Source organism: Agelaius tricolor, unplaced genomic scaffold, assembly GCF_023055355.1.
Source record: "Agelaius tricolor isolate 1412-34295 unplaced genomic scaffold, bAgeTri1.0.p SCAF_4, whole genome shotgun sequence".
Lineage (NCBI taxonomy): Eukaryota > Metazoa > Chordata > Aves > Passeriformes > Icteridae > Agelaius > Agelaius tricolor.
Genome location: NW_027269264.1, coordinates 21,004,680 through 21,016,181, shown reverse-complemented (window position 1 = coordinate 21,016,181; position 11,502 = coordinate 21,004,680). Strand labels below are relative to the sequence as shown.

Sequence of the window (11,502 nt, the reverse complement as noted above, 5' to 3'; positions counted from 1 at the left end):
CATTTTCCTCACCATGTTGAAGCAGGACATCTCTTAGGTGTTAAAAGTGGCAGTAACGTGCACAGCAGCCCAAACTGCTCACTGGCTGGCAGATTACTTCACAGACAAAAAGTTGTATGGGTCATCAGAAAAAGTAATTTCGAAGTATGATTTTATTTTAAAATTTAAGCACTCTTTTGAGGGTTATTTTGGGTTGAAGACTGAGGTGCACATTCTGACACTTCAGACAACTATGGAATACTTCTGAAAGAAGGAACTGCAAAATTTTAGCATCATAAAAAATTTGTGTCATGAACAGCCAGGCAGCCAGTGTTAAGCACAAAGTGGTATAGGTGGAGATTTTTTCCACCATTGAAGGTGCTGATTTAAAGAAACAGGGCTAATAATAATTACAATTACAAAAAAACCCAACAAAAACAATAGAAGCAACATAGAGCATATAAGAATTAAGTTAAAAAAAAAGTTTCTTTTGCATGAAAAAAGTAAGTCCCTGAATCTTTTTTATTTTAGCTCCTATTAATTTTGTTCCATCACTTCATGTCCAGTTGACTTGCATATTGAGCTACTCATTTTTTTCCTAAAGAAATTCTTCCTGAGCCATTCATAAAGAGCTATAAAACTTGGTTGAACAGGGATATCAACCTGGTTGAGCAAGCAAGTGGCTTTTCACAAGTTCTTAGAGAGCTCCCAACAGAAAGGCTCCTGACTGTATGAAGGATTTCCTCTCTCTCTCTCTAGAATCATGAATATGCAATTGTATCAATGACCTCTGACATTTTTCCAGAATTAATTACTTCACTTTCTATTGTTCAGAATCTTCACCTAACAGCAAAAGGAACCTTTAGGGGTGCAAAGACTGTATCTAAGAGAAAGCCCCAAACGTGTCATGGACATAGTACGCTATAGAATATGAGTGCCATGATACAGCACTGAAGTGGAACAGTGAAGAATACCCTTTGACTCTCATCCTGGAAACGCCTAGCCAGCTCCAAAAACCTTTTATGTCAGCAGTTACTTCAATCAAAATCATTATCCTACATTGAATCATACCATAAAGATTTTTGGTATGTGAAAGCCTTCAAGATATATTCATCTTGTCTGCTAGAATTTTTACCATGAGAATAGTGTGAAATGAATTTTAATAGAAGGCTGTGCATTAACAGTGCACTCTCCCAGATGCATAAATATCTTGTGTACACAGTTAACTAATTTTTTTGCCATATATTTCTATGCCATTTTAATGCTGTTAATATCTGAAAATGTTTAATATTTTGGGGGAATACGAAGTCAGGTAACAGTAGCATTGTGTCTACTTTGTAACCCCAGCACACAAGCGTGTTCTTCCCCCAGTGCTTTTTTTATTACTTTAAAAAATCATTCAAGATAGGAATATTTCATGGTTACCAACAGGCTATATTTATTGTAATTGAGGACTCTACACACATTGTTGCACAAAATTATAATGGACCAATCAACAAAACCATACAGTTTGTATGCAATTGTAAATAGCACTTTAGCAGAAGTTTAACATATTGTGCATTAGTTGTCTTAATGAGGTGACAACTTAAGATGATTGCTTCATGGGAGTACAAAAGTGCAAACTTTCATTCAAGGCATACACAAACACACAAAAAAGATTACTATACATGCCACAGGTCTAAAATAAACCTCAAACCAATGCTCTCCACCCCAAAACAAGTTAAATGAGTAAGTACCAGCACTCTTAGCAACCACCAGTGTTACCACATTCAAAGTCTTATCTCTAGCAAGAAGCAGAGAAATGCAATCTGAAGAAATGCCCTTAGCTTGGAGTTTTATATGTAATGCAACTATGTCACATGAACTCCATGTTTTTGTTTGGCAAGAGTGAAAGAGTTACATCACTAAAGAAGCACTTCACCAGTGTATTACCACTAATTCCTGAATCACTATATGGAGTAACTGTGTGCAACAGTTGACTGTCAAAGGAAATAGTGTCTTTACATCAAAAGGTGATATTCAACTAAAATTCAAGTATTTACTATTAGACTGTAAGTAACTCTGATCTTCTGTTCCTGTGCACTACATAAAGCAGATGAAGCGTAATTTTTTTTTTTTCATTTTTATTCTTCCCTTTGCTCTGGGAAAAGGTGTAGAGGGAAGAACGAAAATGTAGGTGCAATCCTACATCTACAGCAGTTGGTGACAGGTCTGTGGGGTACAACTGTCCACATCAAGATGATCTCTGGATTTTCAACACGCAGCCTTAATGCTCTCAGATCATTCCCATCTCAACACCTACAAGACTCCTACTGTCACCCTCTTTTTTATTTTCACCAGCTATTCAAATCTGTTGCTCAAGCAGACATGTTACCTTCTATTCTGCACAAGTGAGCACCTGAGCTGCACAATGTCATCTCTGGACAATGAGGAGATAAAAGGATGGAACAGTTTCTCTCTCTCACACCAGGTTGGGAAGGTCTGGAGAGACTTCTACACTTCTGTATCAGCACCAGTGAAGAATTGCTGCAGATTGTATAAGCTTGAAAGACACTTGTTTACAAAACCAAAATTATGATTAAGTAAATTCCAAAGAAAAAATGGCCTCTTACAGTATTTTAATTACTGCCTAGATTAATTTAAAAATAATATGAAATACTAAGGGTTTTTCATAATTAAAAATTATTTTTCTCCTGTTATCAAGTTAAATCCAAGACAGGAGTTAAACACGGGACCACAAACTTTGGTGAAAAAAATCTACTACTTAGAGTTATGAAAAAGAGTTCAAACTCTAACTCTAAATTAGTAGCATGCATGATTACAGAAAAAAAAAGTAATGAGAAATCTGAGATTTGTCTCTCAATAAGTTTTCATAGATGCAAACACAGCACATTCTGTGAAGATGGGGAATAAGAATGTGGAAGCAGTTTGCCACCTCTGCAAATTAATTGAGGCAAGATAAAAAACTGAAATGTGAAAAACAAGGCCTGCGTATCACTTTTTAGCCCTCCAGTACCAGATACCTCATGCTTTGAAAATGACAAAGTACAGCAGGGACTATGCCTTCAACAAAGAAAGGAAAATAATTAAATTAGGCTAGCCCTCTTCCAAGCATTTCTACAACAGGCGCTACCATAGCTTATTCACTATATTAATACATGAACAACATTTTTATTTCCCTGAATTTAAGGGAAAATAAACCACCAGAAAATGCACTTGTAAAAAGATGAAAGCATTGGAAAAGTACAAAGTAAGTAAGGACTGTGTGCTTGTATATATAAATCTTTATAAATACTCACACAGAAATGGTTACGATTTTTTGTCCATTAGTTTGTTTGGTTTCCCCAAATCAAAGCAGAACACAATGTATTCTTTCAAATGGGTTTTGAATGGGGAAGTACGAGTAGGATTGACAAAGAAAATGACAGAGGAAAAGAACAGTGAAATTTTATTTCCTTGGCAAGTGGAAGTACAGAGATGTTACTGCAGCACTCACTGTTCTTACCTTTTAGATCCCAATTCATCAGAAATTACAGTGTAACTACAGCAGGGTGGAATTTAACACACAGCTTATATTTTTGAATATGTAACTTTATTTTTCTTAATAGTATCCCCACTTTATGCAGCCTACAAACCTGAAGAAAATGCATTTACTTCTGAAAGTCATAATAGTAAGTGTTTTGGGCTGCTGAAAGTCAAAGAAGTAATCCTGAGATTTCAGATGTTAAAGCTTTCTCCACAGCCACACGTTCCTTTGATGTTTGGATTATTGAAGACAAATTCACTGGACAGTTTGTCTTCTACATAGTCCATTTCAGTTCCTAGAAGTGTCAGCTGTGCCTTCTTTTCAATAAACACTCTAACCCCTTGAAAATAACAGAAAACCAGAAATTACATACAGCAAAACCATCATTCACTTTGAAATTCACTTTTGACCAGTAATAAAAAAAGAGGAAGCTAAGTATAAAGACTACTAGTACAACTTGGTTTCCCTGGCCTAATGTGGGGCACTTCAATCACTATTTTCTTTCTACCAATAGAAGTCTGGCAGAAGTCTGGAACTGTTACTTATGTGTGCACATGAATGTCTGCTTTTTGACAGGGGACAAAAAAATGATGCTGAGAGAAATAAGCTGTAGAACATGGCAACAAATCTCAGCTTGAGTACACAATTCCCATGCACAGCAGACAGTAACCCATTCCATACCCTTCTTAAAGTCTGTAAATCCAGCAAGATAAAAAACTTTGACAATATAGATTTCTTCTCTCAAAATGACCAGGTTTTATACCCTCCCCAAACAGAATCTTGTGCTGCTGCACCAGAAACTCACCATCTTGAACTACTTCTTCATCAGAGTCTCCTTTCGATTTTGTATATTCTAATGTGTAAGAAAGTCCATTGCATCCCCTTGTACGAACACCTACTTTCACACCTACCTAAATAAAAAGAAACAACAAAAAACACCACCACATGTATGACTTCCTTTTTAAAACCTATTCAGAACATCAAGTTAAAAAGTATGCAGAACAATGAAGTGCTGACATTTATTTTTCTCCACTGCCTAAATGCAAAAGTGAATTACTGTAAACAGGTAAGAGGTAACTTTTTCTTTTTTCTTTTATAAATTTGACTGCCAAGATAAAAAATGCATCTGATCCTTGCTGGAGTGGATCATGCCCTCCAGTATGCACAATTTTTGAAGTAATGAACCATAGGCAGTCATATAGGAACCAAGTCCCAAAAAGACAGTCAAATTTCAAAGACAGGTATTTTGTGACTTCAAATTACAGTTTACTCAGATGCTAATTCAGGTCATATGACAGTAACATAATTATAAAGCTGTGAGGCCAAAATAAGGGCAGTTACTAGATTATCACAGAACTCTTCTTCTGTGATAATCTAGTAACTGCCCTTATTTTGACACCGTCAGAAAACTTACTTTAAACCAAAGTTCTGAAAAACATGCATTGATTTTTCATTACCTCTATTGCCAAGAAGCAAACCCCTCCCTAAATCAACGTATGTATATGTGTATTGGTTTAACTGGCCTTAAAAGCCAACTTAGCCAATGTTTCTAACATTCACAGCATTCAACAAGTCGGACAAGAAGAGCATCCATGTACGGAGAAAATCAAGATGTTTTAACAATGTAGAAAACTATTTGTGTGTAAGAATCTTTAAGAAGTATCCCTATCACCTTCTACGCACCAGTGCTTCATAACTGAAGAGCCAAACTTCACTATCTATGTCCATATGTTGTGATAAAAATGTATCAAAATGTAACACTTTTCATTAAATGGGCTCTCAAGATAAACTGCATCTGATCCTTTCAGACTAAATGCCTTTCTCTACAGGAACTGCTACAAATAATGGGTTGAAAAATGCAGACACCATTTAAAGTCAGGAAACGACTGACCATATAAAGTGCAGGCCCACGGCTTCCTTAGGATGGTTTAAAACATTAGAACAAATAAGTCTAGTTACAAACATGCAGGAAGCAAAACAAACAATGGCCTTGGTTAATAAAAGAAATATTCTTCTTGGAACAATACTTACTGTAAAAAAAACCCTAATGCTTGTTTTTACAATGATTATAAAAGAAGCCTCTGTGTGTCTTTCCCTCAAGAAGAAAAGATGACAAGCTCATTATTTGGTGAAACACTGGTTACTTAAAAAAACCACATTGTCTGGCAAGTTTCCTAAGAATTAGATATTCTCCAATGCATATGAATATAACTTTATTACTGCATATTTCACAATGAGAATTCCTACAAGAACTTAAATAATAACAGCTGAAGAGCTCTCTCCCTATCAGAAATCATTACTATGTCATACTAAAGGGCTTCATTAAAATGTAGCTCAAAAATATCTGAAGCTTAAAGTTTTTCCAACTTCATTAATCTCAAAAGTAACTGTACAGTGAATTGTCTTTACAGTCAGTTGTTTCCGGCATTTCATTTTATAACAAAACAAAGCTGGATATATAAATAAGCTTATGCATTCCTCACCAAAAAAATATGTCAACATCTCTAACAAACACCTCAGTGTTCAGTTCAAACTTCTAAGTTAGCCAGAAATGCTTTGCAATCATGAGCTGTACTAATATCTTAGCATTCCCTACAGACTGACTCTATCTACACTTACATGGTCAGGTTTATCTTTCAGAAGCTCTTTTATCTTCTGGACAGCAGAAGGGGTCTGAAAGACAAAAGAATACATATAAATTTGATTTTTTTTGTTGCTTATTTGTGTATTTGCAATGAGTGCTTGCATGTATTAAAGCTGATGCCTGTACTGCTGTAAAACAGATGTCTGCTCAACCTAATTGACACAGAGCACACAACCTCTTCTCACCCACACTGCCAGCAAACAGATGCCTCAAAAATTCTATCCTTAATACTTAACAGTGGGGGTTTTGGCTGTTAGAATATCAGAGTGGCTTGGGTTGGAAGAGAACCTTAAAGATAATCTAGTTCCAACACCCCTGCCATAGCAGGAACAGTAGGCCAGGTTGGTCAAGGCCTTGGACATAGGCCAGGTTGGTTCAAGCCCAAACTGGGCTTGAACACATCCAGAACTTCCCTGGGCAGCCCATTCCGGTGTCACGCCTCACTCTTCCTAACACCTCATTTAAATCTCCCCCTTGTCCTATCACTGCAGTTCCTGATGAAAAGTCCCTCTCCAGCTTCCCTGTAGGCCTCCTGCAGATTCTGGAAGGTTGCTGTGAGGTCTCCAGACAACCCTCTCTTCAAGGTGAACAGCCCCAGCCTTCTCAACCTGTCTTCATAAACGAGGTGGCTGCAGTCCTCTTACCACCTTTGGACTTGCTCCATGTGCTCCCTGTGCTGGGACCCCAGAGCTGGATGCAGGGTTCCAGGTGGGCTCTCAGCAGAGCAGAGCAGAGGGGCAGAATCCCCTCCCTCCCCTGTTGCCCACGCTGCTCTGGATGCAGCCCAGGGCACATTTGGCTCTCTGGATTACAAGTGCTCATTGCTGGGTCATGTCCAGCCTCTTATCAACCATCACACCCAGGTCCTTCTTGATGCTCTCAATCCATTCTCCACCGATCCTGTTGGTGTGCCTGGGATTGCCTTGCATTTCACTTTGCTGAACTTTATGAAGTTTGTCCACCTCTCAAGCCTGTCAAGATCCATGTTGTTTCTTTGCAACTTTTTCTTCCAAAATCCCTATCATAATTCAATCAAGTAACTCTTTCTTGTAAAACTTTTGTCACATATCGATTACAGATAAAAATCAGTAAGATATAGAGGGCTTATAGCCTACATCTCTCTCCCCATTAACCTTAAGGGGACCTCTGACTTAACAGCAGATAAAATTCACCATTCATGCAGATCTAGTTGATGCAGAAATGCAAGAACAAAATGCAAACGTCGAAATTTCCATTACATTCCCACAAGTTTCTAAGACACTGAGAAAAGCATTAGTAATGTGAAGCTCTTACCACGAGCCGAATTAAATACACAAAGCAAACTTCAAGTAGATTTGCAGCAGAAATCTTTTCTGCTTTTTCTTTAGAAATCCTTTCTAATTACCACTACCACTCTTGTTGTTAGAGACCCACTACTGAGCAGGAATTACCCGCTCTGACAAACGACTGAGCTCTGTGCACTTGATCTGCCCCTGTTCCTGCGGAGACATGGCTGTACTGTTCTCTGCAGTGCTCTCAGAATCAGAGGTTGGAAAAGACCTCTGAGATCACCGAGTCCAACCTACGACCAAACACCATGTTTTCAAGTTTGACCTCTCCAGCACGGCCGCTAGTACAGAATGCACGCACTTTACTATTAACAACAGGATATAAAGCGTTCTTGGAAAGATCCTACGCGTCAGCCTCGGTAAGTAACGCATTACCCTTTTCCAAAAAATTTCATCAAATACTTTTTTTGGAGTGTCTATGCGACCGGGCCCCGCGCTCGCAGGGGCCGCACGGGTGCTGCCCCGGAACCCTGCGGTTCCGCAGACGGAGCGGCGGAGCGCGGGGCCTCCTCTCAGCGGGACCGCCGCGGAGCAGGAGCCACCGCCCGCCTCTCAGCTCGCCAGGGGGAAGAAGAGCCCGCTGCAGCCCGCCCGCCGCAGCCGCCCCGCTGGGGCTACCGACGCCGGCCCGTCCCCGTCCTTGCGCCCGCCCCGCTGTCGCCAGGGCCCGCCTCACTGCCCGTGGCGCAGCTCCCGCACCCGCGAGGTGCCGCGGTCCCCGCGTCCCGCCCGCTGCCGGCCCGCGGCACTGACCAGCGTGAGGGCGGCGCGGGTCGCCTGGATCCTGCGCTTGCTGACGGCGCGCACCGTGGCGCGCACCACGGACGAGGCCATGGCCCAGCGCCCTCGGCCAGGGCAGCGCCGCCCGCACGCTGTGACGCCACCGCGCACGGGCCGCGGGCGGGGACGGGCGGCGGCGGCTCCACCCCCGGAGAGGCGCCCGGTCCCGCTCCGGCCGCGGCTCCGCGCGGGCGGGGCAGCGCAGGCGGCGGGGCAGCGCGCCCAGATAAGCGGCAAAGACAGCCGGGACGCCCTACTTGCCCTTCAGCTGCCCTGGCGGAGGCCGCGGCAAAACAGCCGCCCAGTATCACGTGGAAAGGGGAGGTTTTTCCTGAAAGCCTTCAATGATTGGTCTGTCAGCGCCGTTGAAGGTCCAAGTTAACAGGTTACGGAATAACAATCTTTATTAATTTACAGTGCTAGGGGGTTGGAATGGAGCTTAAAGATCATCTAGTCCTAACCCTTTTGCCGTGGGCAGGGACACTGCCCACTAGACTAGATTGGTCAAGGCCTTATCCAGAACTTCCCTAAGCAATCCATAACCAGTGCCTCACCTGCCTCACAGTAACAAATGTCTTCTAATACCTCATTTAAATCACCCCTTTGTCTTACCACTACAGTTCCTGACGAAGTCTCCAGCTTCCCTGTAGGCCCCCTGCAGATATAGGAAGGTTGCCATGAGGTCTCCAGTTAACTTTCTCTTCAAACTGAACAGCCCCGACCTTCTGAGCCTGTCTTCAAAAGGGAGGTGGCTGCAGTCCTCTTATCAGCTTACTGCAGAGAAGGCCACACGCTTAACAATTCCATATCCTTCTTAAATTGGAGGTCCCAGAGTTGGATGCACGCACAAGAGGCAAGCAGGAGAGACAGAATCCCCTCCCTGGTCCTGCTGCTTTGGATGCAACCTAGAATTCTGACATTTTAAGGTGCAAGAATTGCTGGTGACCGTAGCTGACCGTGAAAACATATTCAGAGCACTATTTTAATTCAAAGCACTGTACTAAAAACCTCGAATCCCTGACAAAAGTCAGCTCAAGACAACAATTTACCATTCACAGAACACTGTTCTTACCCCATAGTTGTCCCCACAGGGGCAAAGACAAATTGAGCCTGTCAATTGACTCCAGAAGTTACAATGGAGTCTTTCCTAACTTCTCACCCTTCTGAATTCACTTTTGTACTATTTGCTTATGTTTAGATGGAGCTAGAGTGGCTGTAGTCATATAGCTTACCCTGTGAGGAGTGGTTGGGGGTGGGTATCTCAGAATACATAATGTGTCAGCCTAAGGAGAGTGATTCCACCACAGCTGCTGATTCATCAACAGGACACCTTCCTTTATCTCCCTTGGTGTTCAGCTGCTGTGCAGCTTATCAGCCAGAAAGGACCACTAAGTTCAAGCCTCTGCAAGAGCCTGGTGATAGTGTATCTACTCCACCCACCTTTAGCATGTACAGTGAGTGGGAAGTCAGGCACGCTGGCGACATTCCACCCAGGGAGTAGCAATCCTATTTTCCTCTACAATTTCCGTACCATTATCTTTTTACCCCCAGACATTTTCCCACACCAGAGGACAATGGAGGCCCATGAGTGCATAGTTCCCCACCTACAAAATACAGGCACAGAATGTGAATATTTATGGACTGCCACACTGGCAAGCATTTTAAAATAATGCATATGACTACTCAATATGAAGCTTTGGCTCAGAGGGCAAAATGCATGTGTAGAGTAATTCAGTTTGGACAAATCCCTGAGCAAAGTGCAGAGGACCTGGAACCTTCACAGACAATGCATTGTGTCTGCCCTCCTGCTGAGCAGGATCCTGCCCTTTCCTCTGGGTTCATGCCAGTCTGGGGCCAAGTAAGAGGATGGCCATGCAGTGGTCAGGGCCCAGCTGCCCTTCTTGATCCCTGCCTGGTGCAGAGGCAGCGTGGGAGGAGAGCGTGAAAGCTGCTGGATGAACTGAGCTGCCATTCCCCAACTCCTGGTGGCTGCAGCGACTTCACGTTGAAGAAACCCCAACAGCCTTGGTACAGGGAGACTCTTACTTTAAGTTGAATGATGGCTATGCCAGAAGGTAAACAAGTACTCATTTTTCATTTCCACATTCCAGCATCCTTAAATATGCTAGATAATACTTTAAATCCCTGTTAATGAAGTCCAAGCACAAGAAACACATTTGAGTCTCATCACCTCACTTACTTCCCTGATTCTGGCCTTAGTAGTTCTGAAGAGCTTGGTAGTAAGTCAGATGTGTTAGGTGTTTTTCACATACATAATTATGCTCTTTACTGAGGCACAGTACTACTACTTCAAATATAAAGACAGCAGGTGTATAAAAAATTTGTATTTTTTTTAGCTACAAAGAGTGTGTCTTTTCACACGTAATTCATGCACCTTGAGCATGCATCTCAACTAAACTACACCTTCTCAGGGGCAAGGGGGGTTTAATGCACTACTGGGCTGAAAGCTGAAGTCAGTACACTTGAGGGGGGGAAGCTTATGTACAAATGCAGCTAATACCTCCTTCATCATTTGCACTCAACTATGCACACACAACTTTCCTCAGGATGCCTCCAATCATCAATCCTTAGTCCCCTGCCTCCTGAATATATGTCCACATGGAAGACTGAACACGGGCTAGAAAAATTGCCTTCTCCAGGACAGGATAAATGCAAAAATAAATTTTAAAATATAACTATTTCAAGTTAGATTTCAAGAAATAGTGATATGGTATCAGTATGGAAGAAAAAGCCAACAACAAAAGCCAACAACTTTCCATGCTAGAAAACTCCCATTCTAAGCAGCTATTTCAAGCCCTGGAAGCTTTAAGTAAAATTTTAACAGATGGGGAAGCAGTTTTAAATATAGCTAGGAAACAAACCCCACCAGAACAATTACATTAGGGAAAATGTATGTGTGTGATCTCATGGTTAAACAGCTAAATGACACTGAGTTACCCGTTTAAGAAAGTTAACTGTGCTGCAAACCTGAAAAACCATCATATTTCTAAATTTCTCAGCACTGATAACCTACTGTTCACAGCATAAAACATATTCCAGCTTTGGAAACATAGACATCAAAAGCATTTGAAATTCCTTTGAAATATGATGACAGCACTTTTTTTCCAATAAAAAAGGCAGCATAAATAAATAACTGCCTGTCCCTCCGTATCAGTAAGAAGGACAGAGTATACACCTGGTTCAGAAGAGTTTATACACTTCAATCCCACCAGCAAAATTGGATG

General features: G+C 41.7%; 2 protein-coding genes across 3 annotated transcripts in view; both read right to left on the bottom strand.

The window, feature by feature from the left end:
• Positions 1–1,392: 1,392 nt before the first annotated feature.
• Positions 1,393–8,538, bottom strand: ISCA1 (iron-sulfur cluster assembly 1). The gene is made up of 4 exons (XM_071424821.1): positions 8,231–8,538; positions 6,125–6,178; positions 4,311–4,416; positions 1,393–3,845 (listed from the first exon to the last, which is right to left on the bottom strand). The coding sequence occupies exons 1-4, from the start codon at positions 8,309–8,311 to the stop codon at positions 3,697–3,699; spliced, it is 390 nt and encodes a 129-aa protein (XP_071280922.1). The 5' UTR covers positions 8,312–8,538; the 3' UTR covers positions 1,393–3,696.
• TUT7 (terminal uridylyl transferase 7) overlaps positions 4,338–11,502 on the bottom strand; it is a 40,844-nt gene continuing 33,679 nt past the window's right edge. The window contains exons 29-30 of one of the 2 annotated variants that reach the window (XM_071424816.1): positions 6,125–6,178; positions 4,338–4,416 (exon numbers count right to left, since the gene is read on the bottom strand). In XM_071424816.1, the coding sequence (XP_071280917.1) occupies positions 6,135–6,178 (44 nt within the window). In that variant the 3' untranslated portion in view covers positions 4,338–4,416; positions 6,125–6,134. The remainder of the gene's footprint in view (positions 4,417–6,124; positions 6,179–11,502) is intronic. The other variant, XM_071424817.1, reaches the window with a different exon arrangement.

Excerpts from the sequence above, each read along its gene's own strand:
- ISCA1 (XM_071424821.1), bottom strand. The coding sequence starts at position 8,311 with ATGGCCTCGTCCGTGGTGCGCGCCACGGTGCGCGCCGTCAGCAAGCGC. Across the intron at positions 6,179-8,230 it reads CCCGCGCCGCCCTCACGCTG|ACCCCTTCTGCTGTCCAGAA; the intron begins GTCAGTGCCGCG and ends TTTGTCTTTCAG. Across the intron at positions 4,417-6,124 it reads TGAAAGATAAACCTGACCAT|GTAGGTGTGAAAGTAGGTGT; the intron begins GTAAGTGTAGAT and ends CTTTTTATTTAG.